Below are 25,853 nucleotides of genomic sequence, written 5' to 3' on the forward strand. Positions count from 1 at the left end.
ATTACAGACAACCGATATTCATTAAAATACCGTAAGTAAAAAATAAATAAAAAACAGCAACACGAGAAATGCGTTTAGGGTTGTCACAGACGCAACTTGTGATTAATTTGCAAAGTGAAATAATATTCTGATAAAAAATAACTGCCAGATAAAAAAGAGAGTTAGCTGTAGGTATAATATTGAAAAGTTTCTTAATTAATATTAGATACATTAGTTAAAAGTGTGTACTGTTTTAGGCAATTCATCATCATCATCATCATGTCAGCCGATAGACGTCCACTGCTTGACATAGGCCTCCCCCAAGGCAGGAACACAACACTATGAGTAGGGTCTAGTGTTATTTGGCTGCGGTTTTCTGTAAGGTGGAGGTACTTTCCCAGTTGGGCTCTGCTCTTGATCTGGAATGACATCCGCTGTCCTGTGCCCTACCACACAAAGCGAGATGTCATTCACGGTGCCCATACCTCTCTTTATGTCAGATGTCAAATATGACGCTGATTCAATCCCATTCTGGGCACTGCAGGCCTTGGTCACTTTTTCTTTCGTATATGATTGTCATCTATTTCAATTTATGATAGAAATTAACCCAATTTCACGACAGTGCCAACCCTAGCCCATTTCCAGAAACCCGTTTATCATGCATCAGTGACAATGTACACGTCTTACATGCAGATATTATGTTTGTGATTCCTCGAATCGATCGAGATAAAAAATTATAAATCTTTTATTGCTAAGGGATTGGGGGGCGATTCTCATTTAGCAATTTGTTATGGTTATGATTTATTTATTTTATGACCTTGAGACGACATAGTATATCACACGCACACAATGCACCAATGGGTCATTTTTTTTAAAGTTTTTTCTTACATGAGAAAAAAGTAGTCCAAGATTTTTATTTCTATTCCGCTATCATTTTTCATAGACTTTGTATGACGGTAGGCAATGTAGGGTAGGGTAGGAAACAGTGGCTCGGAAAAAAATTGCCGGGTACAGTGGCTCACTCAACCATCATCATCATCATCATTGGCCACGACATCTATAGCAGATGATTGTTGCAGCGTCAGGTAAAATCAGGTGTTACGGGGAGGTTGATTGCAACGTCTGCGATGACTTAAGAGTCCAATACCAGAGCGGCATCTTCTGCCACAGCAATCACAAACATGACGTGAGTCCAAGGGCCCTAGCAAGCAAGGGGCAAGGGGTCTAGCAGCGCGGAGTCTTTTCCGCCTAAGGTTTTCTAACCAGTCCTCGTCATCCTAACCACCTCAACCTAACCTAACCTAATTCCATGATAATATAGAGGCGATATTGGGGCGACTGAGCCACTGTTCGAGCTGAGTCACTGTTTCCTACCCTACCCTACTCGTAATGGATAGAAAGAATGGACATTATGGGACACAATTTTTCTCCTATTAGGACCAAAAGAGCTCGTGATTCTGAGTAGAAAAACCATGTTTTAAAAAAATGTGGTCTACAATTTTAATTACTTAAAATGACAATAAGCGCAAGCGAGATGTTCAATCATTCAACGGCATTAATTTCAGTGAATTTCGTCCGGACCAATCAGCGTGAGTGATCATCAAGGTAGTATCAAAACATAATCAAACCCGTAACAAAATGTTATAGCACAATCGGCCTCTGGGTTAATCATTAGTGCGAAAGCGACCTAAATGCACAACATATGTTTATAAATCAAATCATAAAAACTAGCGTGTCAATTGTGGTAGTGAAAGTGACGAGTTTAAAGGGGCCCACTTATTACCAGTCCGCCGGACGTTATCAGCTTGTCAATTAGAACAAAAATTTGACAGTTCCGAACAACTGACAGGCCGATATCGTCCAGTGGACTGGTAATGGGTGGGCCCCTTAAGATGTCACATGCGGTACATACAGAGATAAATTTTATTCATGATGATTTTATTGATGTCTTTTAAATCACTTTTTTTTTACTAGCCCATTATGGTGTCCCACTGCTGGGCATAGGCCTCTCCCCTTGTCTTCCACGACTCCCGATATAGTGCCTCCGGCCAGTTGTTGAGAAAGGTGTCTAGGTCGTCCTTAGCACATTAGCTGGCAAAAACTGTTTTTATACATAACCTACAGGAAATAAGAATAAAAGTCGATACCGTAACGGACGGTTACAGTTTACGATTCAATTTGTACTGGTTAATGGTTAATTGCATTAACGTTTCGGCTAACACTGGGTGGCCCCTTTAAGAGCGCTCGGCTATTACATTTCGGCGTTGAGCGAGTTTAGGTATTTTACGCGCTGCGGCGGGCTGTGCGAGCTCAGTATGCCGATCCCTTCTACCATGTTTTCCCTCTCGCTCGCACTACAATGATGGATTAAACAATCTTGATCCTTCGTGAAGCATATTGAAAACAATTATAACGACACTAACTTAAAATCCTAATTATTGTTATTTGGTACGAAAATACTAAATCCAGTGCATATGTACTTACTTTTGTATTATAAAAGAATTATCTTATACTAGAAAGAAATTATACTCGCTTGTTTACATGTTTCGTCATTACATTTGGTACAGGTACAGGGTAACCGTACAGCTTGGGACAATGTCACTTGGTGCTAAATTATATCCCAAAAAGATAATTTTCACTGAAAATGACAAAAACTGTCAATCTGTCAAATTTGACTGATATGTCAAACAACACTAAACTAGGTCACTTAGTACCAAACTTTAACAAAACATGTTAATTTTTACTAAAAATGACAAAAACTGTCAAACTGTCAATTTTTACAGTTTTGACAGATGTGTCAAACTACATTTTCCATCCCATGACTAATGTTGAAGGTCCTATCAAAATTGGACAAGCCGTTTCGATCTGGGATCCAAAACTGTCAAAAATGTCAATTTTGACAGATAGTATAAATCTACACTTAACAATGTTACTTGGTGCTAAATTCTAACCCAAAAAGATAATTTTCACTGAAAATGACAAAAACTGTCAATCTGTCAAATTTGACTGATATGTCAACCAAACCTTAGTTCCACTAGGTACTGCCAGGGTTCAGCATCAGCTCTATCATGGGTACTGCTCTCCTAAGTGCTCATCAAGACGAGTCGGATGACTAAAACAGCGTGTGCCTATGTTGCACCAATCCTAAGTTCCACTAGGTACTGCCAGGGTTCAACATCAGCTCTATCATGAGTACTGCTCTCCCAAGTTGCTCATCAAGACGAGTCGAATGACCAAAACAGTGTGCGCCTATGTTGCACCAAACCTAAGTTCCACTAGGTACTGCCAGGGTTCATAAGGAGGATGAGTAATACATAATTAAAAACTTATACAAGTTCAGTCTTAGTTATATCGGAGCATCGTTTATAATGGCGTAAGTGCCATCGACAATAAGGTCCCTTTTTATAGGAAATACCACATTTTTTTCTGTTTTAGTATTTGTTGTTATAGCGGCAACATCATCATACATCATCTGTGAAAATTTCAACTAGCTATCACGGTTCATGAGATACAGCCTGGTGACAGACGGACAGACAGACAGACAGACAGCGGAGTCCTAGTAATAGGGTCCCGTGTTTACTCTTTGGGTACGGAACCCTAAAAACAGAATAAAATAGATATTTAAGTGGGGCTCCCATACAACAAACGTGATTTATTTACAGTTTTGTGCGTAATAGTACGGAACACTGTGCGCGAGTCCAACTCGCACTTGGCTGTTTTTTTTTTTTAATTTACTACCTATAAAATGTCAGGTCATTTCAAATATTTTTAATGTTGTTCGGAAGTTTGTTATGTTACTATACTATATTATAATACTATAAAAACAAATACAGTACTCGGATCAAAGTTTCTCAGTCGCAATTTACACGCACACAGTATAGCGTTTTACACGGCGCCTGCCGCACACGACGATAAAAAACCTCGTTGTCGCCGTCGAAAACGTGCGGAGCCGACCGACACAGGTCTGACCTCTTCAAGCTCTGCCGCGGTACTGAGCAAAGAGTATAATAATATATGTATAGTAAGTACTGAGATCGCCAGCGCGCGTCATCGGCAATATAGAGTAGTTTTCAAAAAATTGCCAAAAAATTAAAGTAGAATTTGATAAACACAAATGTATACCAACAGTATAAGCAAACGTTGTAGATTGCTCGTGTATAAAAATTACTTCGATACTAAGTAGATTTTCGTAGGAATTTACACTTGTTTCGAAGAGAAAATTCAATTCGTTTAACATTGATTTTCTCTTTCTTAAAAGCATGTAGGAAGAATATCATTCGATATTCCTAAAGTACAGGATATTAGTAATACAAAATATCCAACTTTAGCAGAGTAAACTTCTCAAAATTTACAAATAAGAGCTCACAATTCAGTGCTTCACGCGGTTTTTCGTAAACGACCATCAGAAAAACAATCATTACTAATTTAATTAGTCCTTTTTCTAAAATGTACAACGATATTCCTAAGGATAAGAAGACGCTCTTACTGGAACAAGTACTCTTTATTTCTAATAATGAGTGTAAAATCTTAAATGTTGTCGGGAATATCATCAATTTTACATTATTTCGACTTTTCTTGTAAGAACGCTCTTAAAGGTGACATTCGGATGCCATGGTTATGTATCTATACCAGCAGCGGTATCATGGTCGCATTTTTATCACCTGTCATGCCATGTGTCACTTTCGCACTTACATATTTGTTAGAACGTGACAGGCATGGTTGACAAATGATAAAAAACCGACCATCTTTAGCCCTATAATTTCACCTGGCGAACCGCCTAAAAATCCCGGCGGGTTTCAGGTTGAGTACGCTGAAATTGAATAAATTAACCATTAATCATAGTTCTTTAACGAATGTTTGCTATTTTATAACAGAAGGCGTTATAGGCCGACAAGATATTGTAGAAAATGTTGAGGGCGCCACTTCCTACGTAACTGTCACATTTTTGACGTAAAATGCTTAAACATGGTAACAATAAGGGATATTACTGCAATGTTCTGCCACCAGAGTGCAGGACTAGCCTTTTTAGTAAACCAGAGTAACTTATACATATAGGTTTTTGAAGATCAAGTTTTCAGAGATAATAAAATATGACATTGATGCATCAAGGCGGTTTGCTTACAGAGGACCTACCGGGAAACGCGAATCCGAAAATTCGCTATCTGCCTCTTTATCGCCCGAATATGCAAGAGTGACAGAGATGTTAGATAAAGAAATTTTCTTGTTTCACGATAGACCCTAAGATTGTGGTAGTGGCGCCCTGGCGCCTTCTACGCAGTTTCGCGTAATATTCCCTATTTAGTATGGACATTTCTTAGTTCCATTTTATTTAATTTCTACAATTTTATGTCGCACTATAAGTCGTTTACTTGCGGAAGAGTGGTGCCGGTCACCACTGTCCTGAAAGTAGCCTCAACTGCCGCCATACATGAGACATATTGGAATGATTTATATGACGCGCCTATTCCCATCTGTGCCCGGTGGGGACAAATATAGGAATACAACGGATTATAACTCAACCACCCGACTAAAACTAAAGAACTAAAATAATAAAAACTAAATTAGGTTGCCAAAACTGTCACGTTGCGCCCTCCTCCACGTATTTTGGAGGAGTGCGTAACGGAGCAGGGAGTGAGGAGGTAGAAAGGAAAGGATAGATATAACAGGGGTAGGTTCTTTATTTATCGGCTTTTGTCTCAATATGACACGCAAACAAATGGTATAGTTACAAAAAGAATAAATACGATTGTAGTCGCGCTAGTAGCACGCGCAAGGCAGGAGCACGCGCACGGTAAGGCGCGCAGATAGCACGCGCAAGGTGAGGCGCGCTGGTAGCACGCGCACGGTAAGGCGCGCAGATAGCACGCGCAAAGGTAAGGCTCAACAATCAGAGTGAGATTTCGTCAAAACTCGTCAAATTAATAGGTATTCAAAGCAAAGTTTTGTAGAAATTATAGATTGGAGTGGATTCATGAATCAATAGGGCACCTAAACTGTACATAATGCCATATACGTCCAACTGTACACAATGTACACACGGCGTGTAATGTACGATCATTTTCGGGCTCCGCAAATATAGGTACAGTCAGTCAATTGGTTTGTTCACGACTTTCGTTCCGCGAATGCTTCCAACTGGGTACAGTTGTGCACGGAAGTGTTGGGATCGAGTTTTACAAAATTACATACTTACAATAAGTATGTATGTCGTCGCCTAGCAGCCATAGTACAAGCTTTGCTTAGTTTGGGGCTAGGTTGATATGTGTCATGTGTCCCCTAATATTTATTTATTTATTTATGGTGGAGGAATCGAACAACCCAACAACTGATAATAATTATTTTTTCCCCTCACTAGCTCGGAAAGCCGTCTTTTATCCTTTAAAACAAGCGGGGAATAACGCATTTTATCCACTAGTGGGGAAAGTAATTTGACCTTGGATGGAGCGTGTTTAAGTAGCTTGACAGATAACAAAACGTAAAACGCTCATAATAATGGTTCGTTCGATATTAATTATCATTAAATAAATGGTTTGATAATCTAATAAAAAATACCAAATTCAGCTTTATTTAATAATTTTAAGTCATAAACCTGCAAATTCCATAAGAAACGTTAGATTTTTTTATAATGATGTTAAATATAATTCTGAACGCACAAGTTGAGTCGATGCAATTTCAAAACGCATCCTTGACATTTCATACGTCAGAACAGAAATGTCAACATTGTCAACAAATTTTTTACTTAAAAACACTTCGCACCGACTCACGTAAAAATCAGAATTTCCAGTGTTTTCTGTTATAATATCGTAAAAAAATAAGTGATTCCAGTGATGAAGATGATCTAACGTCTATGGATGTTGCACTTTCCTCGCTATAGTGAGAGGAAAAGTTTTGTGTTACACACGGGTGCAAATGTATTTTACTTCTCGTGTGTTGAAATACTCGCTACGCTCCGGATTCTATTATAGAACCACTCGCTTCGCTCGTGGTTCAACTATAGAATCCTTTCGCTTGCTCGTGTTTCAATTGCACACTCGCGGGTAAAATACAACTTTGCACCCTTGTATAACAAATAACTATTTGGAGGTTCTTTCAAGTTGGCATTCTTCGATCAAGGAATATTATTAAACATAATCTTAACGACAAAAGGCAACTAGATCAAGTTCAAGTATGATAAATATACAAAGGAAAGTAATTATTTATAATATGTATATTTTGCTTAACTCGTTCGCGTCTTTTCTGTAGACATCACAAAGCTAAGATAATCCAAAGCTAATTTATACGCTGCACCCTTAGATACCTACAGGCGAGACACATTTCTTTAATTCTTGAGTCTTAAACAAGAAAAACGCGATATATGTATAAGTAAATAGCTTAGACGGGCTTTATGATTTAACCCTTCGTATGTAACTTAACTCCAGCGGGCGCTAGAGAGAAAACTGGTGGGGATCACATTGAGAGACCGTAAAACGAATGAGTGGCTGAGACAACAGAGCAAGGTCACCGATGTTGTTAAAAGCGTTGCTAGTTTGAAGTGGGAATGGGCTGGTCATATAGCACGAAAGACCGATTCGTGGATGGGGCGGAGAGCGTCCTCAAAGTAGACCCCAGATGCGTTGGGACGACGACATCAAAAGGACTGCGGGGAAGACGTGGCTCCAGGTCGCACAGAACCGTGACGAGTGGCGTAAAATGAAGGAGGCCTACACCCAAAGGGAAGAAAAGGGCTAAAGAGAGAGAAAGAGAGATGTCTAAGCACTGATCAGTGCGAATAAATTTTTACCTATTGTATTAAACAATGGAATTATTCATGCGCACTGATCAGTGTTTAGACGTACGAAGGGTTAATAGTTATTTTCACCACACCAGCTAGGGCAGCTAGTAAAAGGCTCTCTTGATTTTTCAAAAACTGATGAGAAAGTTGCGCTTTATCCACATGTGGGAAAAAGTAATCTGATGCAAATTTTGAGTTGTTTACTTATGTTGGCTGGTAGAATTGACTTAAATGATGACTTTGAATGATAAATATTTAATACCTTTTGGTTTGCTTTCATTTTGTTTGATATTTTACAGTTAGTATTTTCCTTGTGTTGGTGTGCGTGAAATTTTTAAACAAAAGATTTTATTTTTCGGTACATATTAGCCAGTTCTCACTTTCGAGCGCGCCAGTCAAGCTTCAAAGTCAAGGCTCGGCCGCGTATGATTTACGAGACGGGTTCTTTGCCCGTTTGCTATGTATGTATGTATCTATGTACGTACGTAGGTATGAACCTAGGATAGAATTCCTGCGGTAGGGTTTGTGGGAACATAGTTCAAAGTTGATTGTTGATATGAAAACCATTATGACATGTTGTTATAAATAAAGTATTTGTATTTGTTGGTATGTACTATGTACAGTCGAAGGCAAAAATATCGATCCAGATAAATGGCTCAAAAATATGTGAACACGACTTTATTTTCTGCTGGGAATGTATATATATTTATGTCCTTGACTGTAGGTAGCCCGTGGTAGATCTGAAAAAGATTCTTTGCCGTTACGTTATGCTTAGACAGGTACTTTTTTAATGTTTAAGAAATATTACAACTTTTTTTAAAACAATGTCTAATAATTTAAAGAAATTAGAACTTTATGTCAACATTATATAATAAGTAGGTATATACTATATAGCAGTGTTGGCCGAAAGTTAATTGCAATTAACCATTAATCAGTACAAATTGAACCGTAAACCGTAACGGACGGTTACAGTTTACGGTTCAATTTGTACTGGTTAATGGTTAATTGCATTAACGTTTCGGTCAACACTGCTATATAGACATAAATAAATACTTAAATATCTGTAATAAACTCCCAAATAAATGCCCTTACTAAGGTTCGAACCCAGGACCTCCAGCTCCTGCTTCCTAGCAGGGTTACTACCGATTAAGCAAGGAGGCCGTTAACAATATAAATGACCCTAAGAGCGTTTTCACATTGTCCGATCCTACATCCCCGTAGCATAGAGTAACTTATACTAGAGCGGTACTGTCATAGTAAATTTTGTAACCCCAGTAAATTCACTGCCATCTGCCGACACACTTTAAAACTAAAAATTAAGATTTATAAAAATAGGATAAAATGTATTTAAATACAGATAAATGATTTTTTTTATTTGCATTAATTATTTTTATGATTTTGACCCATGTTCTTTCACTGATATGCGTTAAAATTGTTAAATAACAAACGAAACCGTCAACGCCATCTATACGACAGTCGGCCAAAACTAGTAGCGCCCTCTGAACGAGAATCAAATTTTCTTGATTTTCGAGGCACGTTTTTTCCTTAGACTGTATCCATCTATTACGGAGTTATATCTATCTTTGCCCGTAGTCAGGCCGCGGGGGCGCGCCCGGACGCCGTCTTTAGCGGTCACGCACACTACAACAAGCATTATGCCTACACATACTCACACAAACTAGTATTTTATACAATCGTGATATAATAGAGAGCTTTTCAGTCGAGTACTGTGTTTAAGCAACGAAGCTTGCTGAGTTGCTTAAGTTAAGGTACGAGATTGAAAAGCTTGATTATATCACTATTGTATACAATACTTTTTCTACGAGACAAAAAAAATAATACTTTCAACTAGTAGAATCATATAGGTAAACAAACCAAAAGTATACAGCCAAGATACGCGAGCTGCCGCGGCCCGCGATACCTTCATACAGTTAATACCGATGCCCCGGCCGCCGGGCCCGGCGCCCCCGGCGGGTTGGTCAACGACACCTCCTCGTAACTCATGAGGCCCTGGTACCTGCTCCGCGCTAAATTCAATTTTAAGACAGTTTTTTTCTCGATTTTGACCACCGTAGCCTATGGAGACTAACAAGCAACGCTAAGTGGTTTTCGTAGGGTATGGATGTTGCTATATGAAGGGTGTCACATGCGCATTTCTGACTTATGAAGCAATTGTTTTTACTACAACAAAATAAAATGTTTTTGTTGGCCAACCAATCACAAAGCAGATGCATTGAATCGAGTCTCCTCGAAATGTATGAAGTTCTATTTTCAAAATTTTTATAATTGACTAAACCGTATCGATAAAATTGTTATGCTTGAGTCGGAAGTGCCATAGACTATCCAACGTTGAAAAGAGTAAGGTTGTAGTGTTCCATGTGAAGTTGTAATACACCGATTATACTCGACGAGTAGAAAAAAATATTATCGGTCCAACAGCTGATGGCGGCTCCGACATGGCTAAATTTATCGGCCTTTCCGATATCGGATGTCGGAAGGCGCCTATGACAAAAACAGCTGCAGGAGAGTGCCATTAGCAGATTGACATTAGGTCCGCCTTTTTTGCGTTATTTATCGTTTTTAAGTAATAATGATTTATTAAATACATGAATAAATACAGAGAAACACAATATCTTACATTTTATTTTCTTCCGACATCCGATATCGGTTCGGATCATGTGAAAACGCCCTATGCCGGAACATCTGTCCCTTAATTTAAAGATTCAAAATTGCCAACTCAAATGCTTAGTACCTATTCACTTAGTAATTAGCTATAAAAATGATCTAAGGGTCGGGAACATCAGCTTATCTCTCCCTTAATCTTAAAATTCAATATAGTCAGCTCAAAGGGCTAAATAGTACAGTCGCCATCAGATATATCAGAGCGGCCGAAAAGCTCAAAAATATCTGAACACGCACCTAGCGCCATGACAATAGAGTCGTGTTCAGATATTTGTGAGCACCTCGGCCGCTCCGATATATCTGATGGCGAATGTACTTTCACGTATAGTAATTTCTTCTTAAGCTCAGAGCTGAATAACGGTAAAGTTAGCCAGACCCGTTTCGTCCTGGATTAGCAAGTCTAAGTTCTAACAGGAACGAGTCAACAGTTAGCTGTTTTAATGGTGTTGCTCACGCGCAGGTTAATTGCAGTCGAGATAGGATGTCGGTTTAGATGGCGATGCATTACGTCAAATAAGTACCCTTAGAGTCCCCGGTAAGCTCGGCCGAATTTCACCTTCCCATACAAACGGAGTTTTGTTCTCATTTTAAACCTACGTGTTGGATTTTTTACGATAAGCAATTTAAATTTGAAATTAAATGGATTCCCATTCTGATATTTGACTCTCCATTCCATAAATAACGATACTATTTTCTAAATTATTAATTGAAAGTACCCTCAAGAAATACTATAAAAATATACACTTAGTCGTGTTTAACTCGGGTGAAAGGCATCATTTCAGCCTCGGACTATTGAGGCTCTCACTGCGTTTGGGCGCCAAAATACCTCGGCAGGAATGAGTGCCTTTCATCCCTTGGTTAACAATCTACTATATTTTCATTCTAACTTTCGTTCGTTAACACGGAATCTTTGTTTTACCTAATTTGCAGGGTTTTTGTCGACGTTTTTCAGTCGCAATAGTTAATCAATCGCGGCTTCTAGACAAATACCACACTTTTTACTCTCGGAAGAAACTAATGGAGGCAGGAAGATGAAATTACTTGGTCAGGTTTTCGTACTAACAGAAACAGAACTTGGTAAATCGAATTTAAACTACCTTATCAAATTTCATCTAAATCGGTTTTAGTGGGTCCCATACAAACTTTCACCCCCCTTTTCACCCCATTTAGGGTTAATTTCTGGGGTAAAACTACTCCTATGTCCTTCCTCAGGACTCAAATTATCTCCATACCAAATTTCATCTACATCGGTTCAGCGGTTATTGATTCCCCATACAAATTTCCACCTCCCTTTTCACCCCCTTGGTGAGTTCTGGGTTAAAAAATATCCTATGTCCTTCCCTTTCATATAAATCATCAGTTTCGTATCTTACCATCTTATGGGAATGTTACTGGTACCATTGGTAAGTTACTAGTAATATTCCCAAATGGAAACTTACTGGTAGCGGGAATGTTTCCGCTGCCCATACTACTGATGTGGCGCGAATACCCGAAGTGGATTTTGACCTCCGGCACCAAAGAACGCCATCCGTTCTTAGGGTTCCGTACCCAAAGGGTAAAAACGGGACCCTATTACTAAGACTCCGCTGTCCGTCTGTCCATCTGTCTGTCACCAGGCTGTATCTCATGAACCGTGATAGCTAGACAGTTGAAATTTTTGTATTTCTGTTGCCGCTATAACAACAAATACTAAAAAGTGCGGTGCGCGAGTCCGACTCGCACTTGGCCGGTTTTTTTTCGCACGCAACGCAACCCGCCGTATATTTTTATCCAATGGCTTCCTTTACCCATGTCTTCTGTCTGGGGTGCCTGCCTTTTTTAATAAAAAGACGTGTGAATGTGAATTATATTTAGGGTCAAGGAGGGAACAGTGACTCACTCAATCTAATTCCAACATGGGAGGCTAATATTTGCTTCCCTGCTAATACAACGGAAACATTCGGGAGCAACGGTTATTCTAACACGTAAAGATGCTACTACATATTTGTGCCATTTTCAATCAAAAGGGTACTTATTGTCGGTTGTCAATAAAGGCGCTATTTCCATACAGGTTCAATTTGAAATCAACCTTATTGGCAAGCGACAATAAGTACCCTTTTGGTAGTTTGGTTTGCGGTATTTCCGGACCGATATGACCTTCAAACCTTCAAGAAAAGAGCGTACTCCCATCTTAAAGGCCGGCAACGCACTTACAACCCCTCTGGTGTTGCGGGTGTCCATGGGCGGCGGTAATCGCTTACCATCAGGTGATCCGTCTGCTCGTTTGCCTCCTATTTCATAAAAAAAAATGTCACATTTGGGCGACTGAGCCACTGTTTGCGTTGAGCCACTGTTCCCGCCTTGACGCTACTTATCGTACTGTATAAATGCAAAGACATACACTGCACTTAATGAAAAAAAAATTCGCGACTACTTTTTTTAGGGTTCCGTACCCAAAGGGAAAAACGGGACCGTATTACTAAGACTTCGCTGTCCGTCCGTCCGTCTGTCCGTCTATCACCAGGCCGTATCTCATGAACCGTGATAGCTGATAGTTGAAATTTTCACAGATGATGTGTTTCTGTTGCCGCTATAACAAGGGATACTAAAAACAGAATAAAATAAATATTTAAGTGGGTCTCCTATACAACAAACCTGATTTTTTTGCCGTTTTTTGCGTAATGGTACGTCCGACTCGCACTTGGCCAGTTTCTTTCTGTTGTTTTAAACAAACTCCTTCTTTATTCTTTTTATGACTTTTTCATTTCGGTTTCTTATCGTTAACAACAATACATAAGTACAATTATAGTTGTACCGTATCCAAATTTCCTGCCATCCATTCGACTAACATCAGGGGCCCATTTCTCGAATGATATTAATCTAATATTACTAGTGTGTATGGTAATCCATACGATTTGACAGTTCGTGGACTAATAATAATTAGTCTAATATCTTTTGAGAAATGGGCCCCAGTGTACGTTCCAGCTTTTAGTTAGAGGTAAGACAAACTTTGATTGAATATTTTGACAGCTAACAAACTTTTTTGTTTTCGGTCCGTATCTAGATTGCGATTTGATTAAATTACTTACCCGATTTCGTGGGGATATACATTATTTATGTTGTTTTACTTATCCACTTACACTTTGTTATTTGTTTTCGAGTTAGTGAATCTCTATTGGAAATATATTGTGAGATTTAAAACAACCTCTTACTTGCTTTATTTTTGCGTCTTTTTCACATCTGGGACAAAAGAACTAAGAATATCTGCTTTGACCTAGGCTTAAACTATCACTAAGATTCAGCTCTGGAGCCCCAGATCGCGCGGGACGATGGCAAGCGCCCCGACGGGATGTCGTTGATCCCCTGGAGGATGGGCCGTGCACTGGTGTGGGACGCTACCTGCGCTGCGCCGATACGCTGGCAGCGTCCTACATTTCATCAAACAGCAGAAATGCCGCGGCGGCGGCCGACGCCCGAAGAGCGCTTTAAAGCAAATAAATATGGCTGTCTCGGCGCCAAATACGAATTCGTAGCTTTTGGTGTCGAGACACTCGGTCCATGGGGCAGGGGTGTACGCGGGCTCCACAAGGAGCTCGGAAAGCGGTTGAGGGAGGCAACGGGGGACCCTCGCGCGGGCAGCTTTCTCGCGCAAAGGCTTGCTATCGCGATACAGCGCGGGAATGCTGCCTGCGTGATGGGCACTTTGCCAAGAGGTCAGGGTTTGTTATAGGGTTTTTTTTTTTAGGTAGGTTTAGTTTTAATCGTTTTATTTTATAAGTAGTCTTAATTTTGTTTTATACAATTAATGTAAATTTTATTTATCATCTTTTCAATAAAGCTTATATCCAATAAGTTTGTATATATGGATATATAGTCGAAATAAATCTATGATTATTTAATCACTAGCCTAAAATAATCATGTTAAACTTATTTTGTTTAACAACTTGCACTTTTTTCTCAGCATCAAGTTAAATCTACCCAATCCGGAAATGGCAATAATAAGTAAAAAACCGGCCAAGTGCGAGTCGGACTCACGCACCGAGGGTTCCGTACTTTTTAGTATTTGTTGTTACAGCGGCAACAGAAATACATCATCTGTGAAAATTTCAACTGTCTAGCTATCACGGTTCGTGAGATACAGCCTGGTGACAGACGGACAGACGGACGGACAGACGGACAGACGGACAGACGGACAGCGGAGTCTTAGTAATAGGGTCCCGTTTTTACCCTTTGGGTACGGAACCCTAAAAAACTAAAAAAGGCTTTTATTTCTGGTTTACATAATATAAGTGTTAAAGTATTTGTAACATAACCTAAGATTAAACCTAAATTTTGCCAGAACTTTCTTAGGATGTATAGGCCTCTTCCAGCTTTTTCCATTTTGTATGGTCTGAGCCTGAGCCTCCCATATCCAGGAAATAGCAATAACACTTAACATGTATTTTTATTTTAAATGTACGAAAATAGAAGTGGGGATCTCCCGAGTAATGAAGTCATGAAAATAGCCTATCCTGATCGCTTTAAGTGTAATTTTTTAGTGGATAGGGTGTTGCTCTGAGCGGCCGGCAAACGGCCGTCAATCTGCTGTCACGGGGCGAGGTAATTCGAATCGGGACGGGGCGGTGCGTGGCCGTTCTGTATGATAATACTATTACTTATTCTGTGCTAATACCGAAATATTTAGTGTAATTTGTACATGCTTTGAAAGTTCTTCATAGAGTTCCTTTCCTTGTAAGGTCTAGAACCCCTTAAATAGTTACCTCGATTAGATGAAAGCCATTCTATAAATAGCTCGGACCGGAATAGGGCAATGAATGCCCTACGCCATTTTATAGGTAGGAACACACATGGGCCCAGTCATAGGTAATATTTTATTGCGAAAAAAAGACGCGAGAAAACCTCCGCGAGAAAATGTGACAGGTGGATAGGGTGTTGCTCTGAGCGGTCGGCAAACGGCCGTCAATCTGCTGCCGCGGGGCGAGGTAATTCGAATCGGGGCGGGGCGGTGCATGGCCGTTCTGTATGATAATACTATTACTTATTCTGTGCTAATACCGAAATATTTAGTGTAATTTGTACATGCTTTGAAAGTTCTTCATAGAGTTCCTTTCCTTATAAGGTCTAGAACCCCTTACATAGTTACCTCGATTAGATGAAAGCCATTCTATAAATAGCTCGGACCGGAATAGGGCAATGCCCTACGCCATTTTATAGGTAGGAACACATATGGGCCTAATCATAGGTAATATTTTATTGTGAAAATGAAAGACGCGAGAAAACCTCATCGACGAACTTGTGATTTAACTGATTTAATAAGCATGTACCTACTCTTTGTGTACAAATGTTATGTTGTGTAAAAGGTTCAAGTCACTTACTGCTTGTGAAATAAAACAAAAAACGTTGTTCTTAGAATTACTAACCGAAATAGACTGTCAAAATTAGTTTAACAATTCTCCGAATAATTGACTACAATTTGAGTCGAAAAATACATTTTAGGGTTCCGTGTTCTTGTATTTTTTTCTAAATAAATTAGTCAAATATTTATTTAAACTATAAATTTGACAAAAAATAAATAAAAAAATCTTTTTTATTTTTTTAGAGATTACTACTTCTGACTCCATTTAATCCAAATTGAAGATTGCAGCCATTTTAACTATAAAACTCCCGTGAGACTCAAACATATTAAATTATTTTCAAACGGGTCACTCACGTATTCGTCTTAATAATACGTGAGTGACCCGTTTTAAAATAATTTAATATGAAGATTGAAGCCCTTATATTGGAATACAAAAATACAAAAATCAAAAGCGATTGACAAAAATTTATCAATTAATCTCCATACCCTATTCCCGTGTATCGTCCAGCAATAAATATTACAGAAACACCACATCTATAAAAAAAACGGGGCACGATTCCTGGACACAAACAGAAAAAAGTTACAAAAAGGTTCTTTTCACCGATTAGCAACGAACGTGTTGCCTCTATTTTACCGTATACAGGGGGTTTTTAATAACCTGTAATATTTTACGATGTAAATATATGTGACGTTTTTAAGTAAAAGGTACCACATTGTCGCTTACCATAAGGACGAAATATGCTAGTATTTTTATACGAATAACCTGTCAGAGCGTCCTCCATTATGGTAAGCGACAAAGTGGTACCTTTTTGCTTGAAAACGACACATAATAATATACACAGGTACTGATACTGAGTAACTTTTACTATGGGACCTAGGGCCGACCCAGAAATCAGGAAAAAAAAATTGGCCGTTTCATACATTTCGGCGGGTCTGATGTTGATATTTTCTATTGGAGAGGCAATTTCTTTTCGCGATTTCGGGGTTGGTCCCATACTAAGTTGCTCAGTATGACTTATACATTAACATCGTAAAATATTTCAGGTTCTCTAAGAACAAATTAAATTACTTTCTATGAAAATATTATATATTTTTGGTTTAATATTTCAGATTATTAAAAAAACAACCTGTATTGGCTGTATTGTATTTGACGCCTTAGTAGCTGTCCTTGCCAATCAAAATTAGCCCTTAATGCATAGATAATAAAGAAGTTGCGCCGGCGCCGGGGTCAGGTATGAAGGCAAATAACTTTTATGGCGTTAACCGATTTCTAAGAAGGTTGCTTTTTAGGGTTCCGTAGCCAAATGGCAAAAAACGGAACCCTTATAGATTCGTCATGTCTGTCGGTCTGTCTGTCTGTCCGTATGTCACAGCCACTTTTCGTTGAAACTATAAGAACTATATTGTTGAAACTTGGTAAGTATAGGTAGATGTATTCTGTGAACCGCATTAAGATTTTTATACAAAAATAAAAAATAAACAATAAATTTTGGGGGCTCCCCATACTTGGAACTGAAACTCAAAAAACATTTTTTCATCACGTGTGGGATATCTATGGATAGGTCTTCAAAAATGATATTGAGGTTTCTAATATCATTTTTTTCTAAACTGAATAGTTTGCGCGAGAGACACTTCCAAAGTGGTAAAATGTGTCCCCCCCCCCCCTGTAACTTCTAAAATAAGAGAATGATAAAACTGCAAAAAATATATGATGTACATTACTATACAAACTTTCACCGAAAATTGGTTTGAACGAGATCTGGTAAGTAGTTTTTTTTAATACGTCATAAAATCGTAAACCGAAATTTAGAGCACTCACTTTTCGCATAAAAAATACATTGTTAAAATTATGTAATGTACGGAACCCTCGGTGCGCGAGTCCGACTCGCACTTAGCCGGGTTTTTTTAGTTTTCGAAGCGCTGACGAGCTATGATATACTGGTTTATGGAATATTTTGGGTTACGGTCAAAGACAGAAATACAAGGAACGCATGCCATTGTAAAATAAAATCGGTAGATACTTAAATGTATAAGATTTGAATTTTGTTTCGGGATAAAAATCTTTAAATAAAATGCAAAATACCTCTATGGACGACGAAAATATTGTTGTAATAAGAAGGTGAATACTTTTATAGGTATTTCTAAGTCTAGTAATATTTTGTCATTAATGCATGCAATTGCAAGTTTAAACAGTCAATCAATCTTGTATAGGTAGTAGTAGATATGTTTAAGTAGGTATAATATTAAAACTATCAAAACGGATTATATCGCAAATATTGAATTTATAATAGGTACATTCCGACGTTTCGAACCCTTTACAGCGTTCGTGGTCAACGGGTGACCCGGGTGAAACGTCGGGATTATAAATTCAATATAAGTGATATAATCCGTTTTCATCATAGTTTTATTTCATGAAACGTAGACAATATTAGGTATAATATTAGACAAGTATAAAATTCGCTATGGCCGTTAAAAATAAACAATTATCTTAAAAGCGTAAGATTTACCATTAAAAAAATAGTCCTAAAATAAAACTCCATAGAACCCTTCTGTGTTCAACTATCGCAAGCGTCCGCGCGCGCGAGTTTTTGACAGTTCCGTCCGACATTTAGCCGTCAAGTCAGACAGTCACTGTCAACTTGAGTGCCGATTACGCTCGCTTAATTCCATGATAATAGACTTAGGAATAGGTGTAGAATATCTGTGTATTTTAAAAATAGAATTAAACTTATTAATTCCAAAATTAAATCCAGGGTTTAAAATATTTAATGACATTTTAATAGCTGCAGTTGTGTATCGGATTAAGTAATTTAAAACTTTTGAAATTTAATTACCTATTAAGCTCACACATAAAATAGATAAGACCATAAATTTATAGATATTCCAAGTTAGTAGGTATATTTTATCCTACTACAGAAAAGAGTTGTGATTTATATACAATGCATACACTGCTAAAATTATTCGTAAATGTGTTTTGTCTTGTGTGTTTCACCGTCGAGTCAAAACTATTGACAATTTTAGGGAATGAGGTGTTATTAATCGATTCATTTTTATAACACGGGTGTCCTTATTAACCGACTTTGAGGAGGATGTTATCGGTTTGTGTTATAGTTTTTAGGGTTCCGTACCCAAAGGATAAAAACGGGACCCTATTACTAAGACTTCGCTGTCCGTCTGTCCGTCTGACCGTCGGCCCGTCTGTCCGTCTGTCTGTCACCAGACTGTATCTTATGTACCGTGATAGCTAGACAGTTGAAATTTTCACAGATGATGTATTTCTGTTGCCGCTACAACAACAAATACTAAAAAGTACAGAACCCTCGGTGCGCGAGTCCGACTCGCACTTGGACGGTTTTTTTAACACTTGCGCGAATTATGACAAATCGTTTAAATTAGTAATTAAAGGGAAAATGTATTCCTACATTGAAATATGTGAACGTACGACCATTGCGTAAAACTGGACCCGCCCGGAGAGTGACCAGTGACCACTGACGTGTAATTTGCAATATTTAATAGCCACTTAGAAGTGAAAGTGCGACTTGTAGTTATATTACATGTCGCTTCTGTGCTTAGCATTTCCTGTGGAATGACCACAGTGAAATAAAACAGTATATTGACTTACTTATTGACCTAATCGGGCAGTAAAACAAAACTTCGATTAATATAAAGTAGATCACCATATCATCCTAAAGATAGAGCTAAGAGCGTTTAAATATTTAATTTATTTAATTTCAAAAGCAATGGGGCTCTGAGGCTCGGCGTCTGATTGGTGAACTGGGGAGGCGTCTACGGGAGAGGGGCTGCGACCCCCGCTCTGGATCGTACCTGGTTCAACAGATCTCAATTGCAGTGCAGCGAGGCAATGCTGCAGGCATCATGGGAACTTTTGAGCCGGGTACGAGGCAGGGTGGAGGCGCATATTAGTTTAGTGTATTATTAGTTTTAATTATTGTTATTTTAGTTTATTATTAGTTTTAATTATTGTAATTTATTATTAATACCTTTTGTATTGTATTTTACCCCAATTTTCAAATATACAAAGCAAATAACATATAACTTGTCACATATTCCACATATAGATTTTAACCATTATCAAATGTTAAAAACTAAAACAAACACGTACACATAAAACTAAAGAAAAACACTAAAACTAACTAGAGAGCGTTTTCACATTGAAAGTCGTAATGTAATGATTGTCAGATTATCATTAGTCATAATTCTGAAACCGTGAACTTTTCAGGATTTTCGTAAGGTTATCTTATAGATAGGTTAGGTTAGGTTAGGTTTGTTTTATCGCAATCCTGAAAAGTTACGCGTTTCTGAGAAAAACCAAATTATGAAATAACGAAAATGCGGACAAACAATACATTATGACTTAAAACGTCCAGGGAAACAATAGAGACCCTGTGAAAACGCTCTAACACTAAGCATACAATTCAAGGTACCTACTAAAAACAAGTAGGTACAGTCGAGTTCATAAATATGTACACAGTTCTTGACCTTAATCCATTCCAATAAGGTGGAAAAATGTACACATATTTATGAACTCGACTGTACTTGTACTCGTAGGTTTTTGCTACAGCACGTTACTCAAAGATAAAACCCGCTAAACTAAACTACTCATGTTTTGAGATATTGTACTTGATAATTGTATTGTGACTTTACCGCGTAGGCGCCAATAATTATAGTCAAAGATCATATTACACAACATAAATATACAAGTTATAATTTATATTTTACGATTTACTTTTGTGAAAACAAGGAACCACTGGAAGGTTTACATGAAATTACATTTCCCTTTAATACGTGATGGAATTGGAACATGGAACTAACATTTAAGAATATCCTTTTTACATTTTGAAGATATTTTTTTACATTTCATACATATTTAGGATACGGGTTTTAATTTTAATTTTATCGATATTGTTTTGATTTTGTTTCACATCTAAAAAATAAATGTTATAAATATTGCTTTAAAATTATCGTAAGAATTATTTTAATGTTAGGTATAATAACTTTAAAGTGAAAATAAATCAAATTAACTTTATTTATTTATTTAATATTTATTGCACAATACATACGGTATAAATAGCGGACTTAATCCCTTAAGGCATTCTCTACCAGTCAACCAATGGGCTAAACCAGAAATATTAAGTAGGTGCAGTGTCATTAGTAAATTAAATTGTAGCCAAAACTATATGAATATAAGAGTATAATTATGAATATTTACGTAGAAACGAAAGGTTATTTAAAATATATGCACATGAATTGAAAATAACATTTACCTAAATAATTTTTTTTAAGGGTCTGCCAACAGCGGTTACAGGTTAGGTATAGGTTATTGCACAGCTAATTATAGGCAAACACCGCTTGTGTATACCTAAATTAAGACTAACAAATTAAATATGAAACATTATCCATATAAAATAAAATAGTACCATAGCAAAAACATCCCAACGCATATTAAAAACTACATTAAACCATATTATTGAACTCAAAATCTCATTATTATCAGTCATTTACTCATTATGCTAAAGTTGCTAAACCTTCCAACACATTACACACCCCAGCTCGCCTGTTCTGAAGAAGTTGAAGAACTGAGTCGGGTGCTCAGAAAAACCACTTTACTTACCTCCAATCTTCAACTGCTTGGTCAAATCAAATCTCACAGCTCTCAACCACATTACACCGGTCAACCTGCCAACTCGACTCACGGCAACCACGAACACCAGCCAGTTCTAACCATTCCTTCGTCTCATTGCCACGGTCGCGGGCAGCGCTGCACGACGCGGCCATACTGGATTTTTGAATTTCGGATTTCGAATTCGATGGTGTGTCGGTAAAGTGTTGTGATTTTGAAATTGGAATTATGATGTGCAAAACAGCGCCGATTGGGAGTCGTGAGTATTCTTTTCTATATTTATTTGTTAGGTTTTTGTGAAAAAAAAAGTTTGTTTCTATTATTAGTTTTTTATAGTTTCAATTTGAGAAATTTAAGTTAGTCAGGACTGTAACATAAGTAATAGGTATTATTTAAAATACGATTTAAAAATATAAACAATATTAAATACTTATCCGAGCTTTACAAATAAAACCAATAATTAAATAGAACTATAATCTAAATTGAAAAAAAACTATAAATCTAAGACTAAAAGAATACATGCGCTACAAAATTGGCGCAAGAAATAAAATAAAAAAGTCAATCAAATTAGCCACATGGCAAAAATTGCACTGACTTTTAAAATTAGTTAATCAATATCGATCAATTTTTCCCCGACAGTAATGGCAGTATAGTTTACCGCTTTTTTACCGCCTATAAAATTAATTGAATTAGATTCAATTATCGGTCACTCATGTATGGACAACTATAAAACCAATAATTGGTACGTCGTAGTGACCGCAGCAGAATCAGTTTTAAACCGTTTTTCTAAAACAAAGTATTATTTTTATGATTCCTATTTAACTTTTGTATACCGCTAGTTTTGTAATGAAATAAAAGAACTACTTTTTTTTGGAAAAAAATTGCTTTTAGGAAAAATTTGTACGTAATCTCAGAAAAAGTTGGTAGCTATGTAAATTTTAATAAAGTTTTCTAAAAAGTTCCTAGGTTAAAGAGCATATTTTATGCAAAAAGCTGCAAAAAAAGTTTTTGAAAGATACCTAATTTAATTTACCTCCTCGGTTGCACTCTGTGTTGTCTGATAAATAAATAAAAAAGCCGTTTTGAGTATAGGAAAAATATTTTTTTAAATTCCGCACTCGTTGACTAAACTTTTCGTTGGCCATTCTACTTTTCTTTGTATAATCATCGTTCTACAATTACAATGCTAGCGCGCCCGAACTCGATGGGGTTCCGTTGTTTTATTACAGAGTTTATATGTCCAACTTCCGGCTCTGTTATCAGCTTAACGTATTTAAATTCCTAGAACCGTTCACTATGCTCGAGGTTCAATTTTGGAATTTTTCGCTTGCTCGCTGGTACTCACCAATATTAGCACGAGTAATAGAACAACAGCTTTGCTTCCTTGTAAAACAAATAAGTACATACTTAACATTTTTTGGTGGTAACAGCAACCCCCTTAACCCTTAAATGCATAATGATGTATATATATGCATCGTATATTTGATAGTCCGTGGCTCAATATGCAGCTATCCAAAATATTATTCCCTCAATCTATACAACATGACACATCTATTTCAATTTATTAAAAAGTTATACAAAAAATCATGCATTTAAGGGTTAAGGGTCACGGGCAAGCTCGGTTCTCCATACAAACGTAGTTAAGCTCTCATTTTAAAACGAGTAGCTAGTTTGTTCTGAAACTTTGTACTTACAATAGGATAAGGTATATCAATGTCTGTAATTAGTTTATGTAGCTTCAGATACCATAGTAAAAAAATACAGCAAATTTAAGTTACAAACCTTGTTTTTGCTCTATTTCGTTTGTTTTATAAACTGGAACCATATAAACTAATTACAGACCTAGATATACCTCATGTCATTGCATGTGCAAAGTTTCATTACAATCCATCTCGTAGTTTTAAAATGAGAACGAAACTACGTTTGTATGGGAAGGTGAAATTCGGCCGAGCTTGCCGGGGACTCATAACACTCCAAAATAAGGCAACTTTTTATATATTCGGCAATTATCAAATAATAAAATAAAAACTCGTCAAATGTCAAAAAAACCTGCCAAGTGCGAGTCGGACTCGCGTTCCAAGGGTTCCGTACATTACACAATTGAAACAATGTATTTTTTTATGTGAAACGTGAGTAAAATGTCTTTAAAAAACCCGTAGGGGTCGGATCAAAACCTAAGTAATGAAGCCCGACTCACGCTTGACTGCACTTTTCTAATAGATTTTCCTGTTTCCTATAGGTAAAGACCTATTTTGTGTATTTTTTTCAAAATTTTAGACCCAGTTGTTTCGGAGATAAAGTGGGGGGGGGATGGTAATTTTTGCCTATTTTTTTGAATAACTTCTAAATTGTTCATCCTAAAATTATAAAAAAAATATATATTTGAGATTATCACAATGAGCTATTTCATTTGATATGTAACACGATATAGTTTGAAAAACTTTATTTTTTAATTTTTACATTTACCCCCCAAAAGTGGCCCCCATGTTTAAAATTCATTTGTTTACGTTACATGTTCGTCTTTGGGTCACTAACTTACATAAACATACCAAATTTCAACTTAATTAGTCCAGTAGTTTCGGAGAAAATAGGCTTTGAGCGACGGACAGACAAACAGACAGACGCACGAATGATCCTATAAGGGTTCCGTTTTTTCCTTTTGAGGTACGGAACCCTAAAAACCAACCAATGATCTAAATCTGATCAGTCAACCACACACCACCACCTGTAAACATACTCTCCAAGTTAAATACCGAGTGGTTTACTAAACTATATTATTATTATAGGTGTTAACCTTTCTTTTCTTTCCTTCTAAGCAACTCACAGAGTGAGCGAGCAGGATGGACAACAAGAAGTCGCTGACTACGAGACCGCGCTGGATTCTGCTGGTAAGTTATCAACACACTTATAGTATGAATTTACTCAAGTGATTTTTAAGTCCCTAATCTGTTAAACAAAAGCCATTGTTTCTTTTATGCGAGTGTTGGGGTACCGTGTCTGAGCGCGTGGCAAAACAACAATGTCGTTTAAATAGCGGCTGTATCGTGGTGGTTTTAGGGTCCAAAATCTATGTTATATTAATGATGACATTGCCATACTTTGCCATTGATAATGCGTTTGCTTGATCCGAGCTCTACATATAGTTTTTAGGGTTCCGTACCCAAAGGGTAAAAACGGGACACTATTACTAAGACTCCACTGTCCGTCTCTCCGTCTGTCTGTCACCAGGCTAAACACTCATGAACCGTGATATGGTCTCTGGCAAGATCGAGAAGATACAAATGTACCTACTTCCGCTCTCATTTTAAAACGAGTAGCTAGTTTGCTCTGAAACTTTGTACTTACAATAGGATAAGGTATATCTATGTCTGAAATTGATTTATTTAGCTTCAGTTAAAAAATACAGCGAATTTACGTTTTTCATACAAAACGTGTTTTTGCTATACATATTTCGTTTGTTTTATAAACTGGAGCTATATAAACTAATTTTAGACCTAGATATACTCGTATGTGCAAAGTTTCATTACAATCCAAAACGTAGTTTTAAAATGAAAACGGAACTCCGTTTGTATGGGAAGGTGAAATTCGGTCGAGCTTGCCGGAGACTTAAAAAGTTTTTTGTAAAGCTTTCCACGTTTTTTCACTAAGAAAAAGCTGTTTATATAGCAAGGCATGCTTATATGTATTACTATACTAATTAAATTTCTTCAAGCACTTTATATAATGAGTCCTATCTCAAGTTACTTGCGATACAAATGGGGAGGTAATGTGTTATTACTATGAATGGCGAGGGGTCATTGAACCCGATTCTAAACTTGGGGCTTGAACAGTAGCCATCATTATCTCACTCTAACGCCTTGACGATAAAGCCGTGTTCAGATATTTGTGAGCACCTTGGCCGCTCCGATATATCTGATAGCGACTACCTATTACCAAAGATAGATATAACTCCGTAATACATGGATACAGTCTAAGGAAAAAAACGTGCCTCGAAAATCACGAAAATTTGATTCTCGATCAGAGGGCGCCACTAGTTTTGGCCTACTCTCGTATAGAGGGCGTTGATGGTTTCGTTTGTTATTTATAATTTTAACGCACATCAGTGAAAGAACATGGGTCAAAATCATATAAAAATAATTAATACAAATAAAAAAATCATTTATCCATACACAAAAAAATACATTTTAACGTATTTTTATAAATCTTAATTTTTAGTTTTAAAGTGTGTCGATAGATGGCAGTGAATTTACAGCGGTTACAAAATTTACTATGACAGTACCGCTCTATCTTATTATATCCTCTTTGCTATTACTAAAAATGCGAAAGTTAACCAATATTTATTTTGTGAACAGATAATTTTGAACACTAGGACACATGTAGCACCCCTTTTTGTTTTCTATGGGGTAACTCAGATTCTTTTTCTGACGGAAGTAACGCTTAGTAGTGAG

At 37.3% G+C, this 25,853-nt stretch overlaps 1 protein-coding gene across 1 annotated transcript in view; it reads left to right on the plus strand.

Moving 5' to 3' along the window:
• The first annotated feature begins 21,530 nt into the window (after positions 1-21,530).
• LOC134755349 (synaptic vesicle glycoprotein 2B-like) overlaps positions 21,531-25,853 on the plus strand; it is a 37,128-nt gene continuing 32,805 nt past the window's right edge. Inside the window, exons 1-2 of the mRNA XM_063691875.1 lie at positions 21,531-21,664; positions 24,222-24,293. Coding sequence (XP_063547945.1) covers positions 21,634-21,664; positions 24,222-24,293 — 103 coding nt within the window. The 5' untranslated portion in view covers positions 21,531-21,633. The remainder of the gene's footprint in view (positions 21,665-24,221; positions 24,294-25,853) is intronic.

The sequence above is a fragment of the Cydia strobilella genome, chromosome 2 (assembly GCF_947568885.1).
Source record: "Cydia strobilella chromosome 2, ilCydStro3.1, whole genome shotgun sequence".
Taxonomy (NCBI): Eukaryota; Metazoa; Arthropoda; class Insecta; order Lepidoptera; family Tortricidae; genus Cydia; species Cydia strobilella.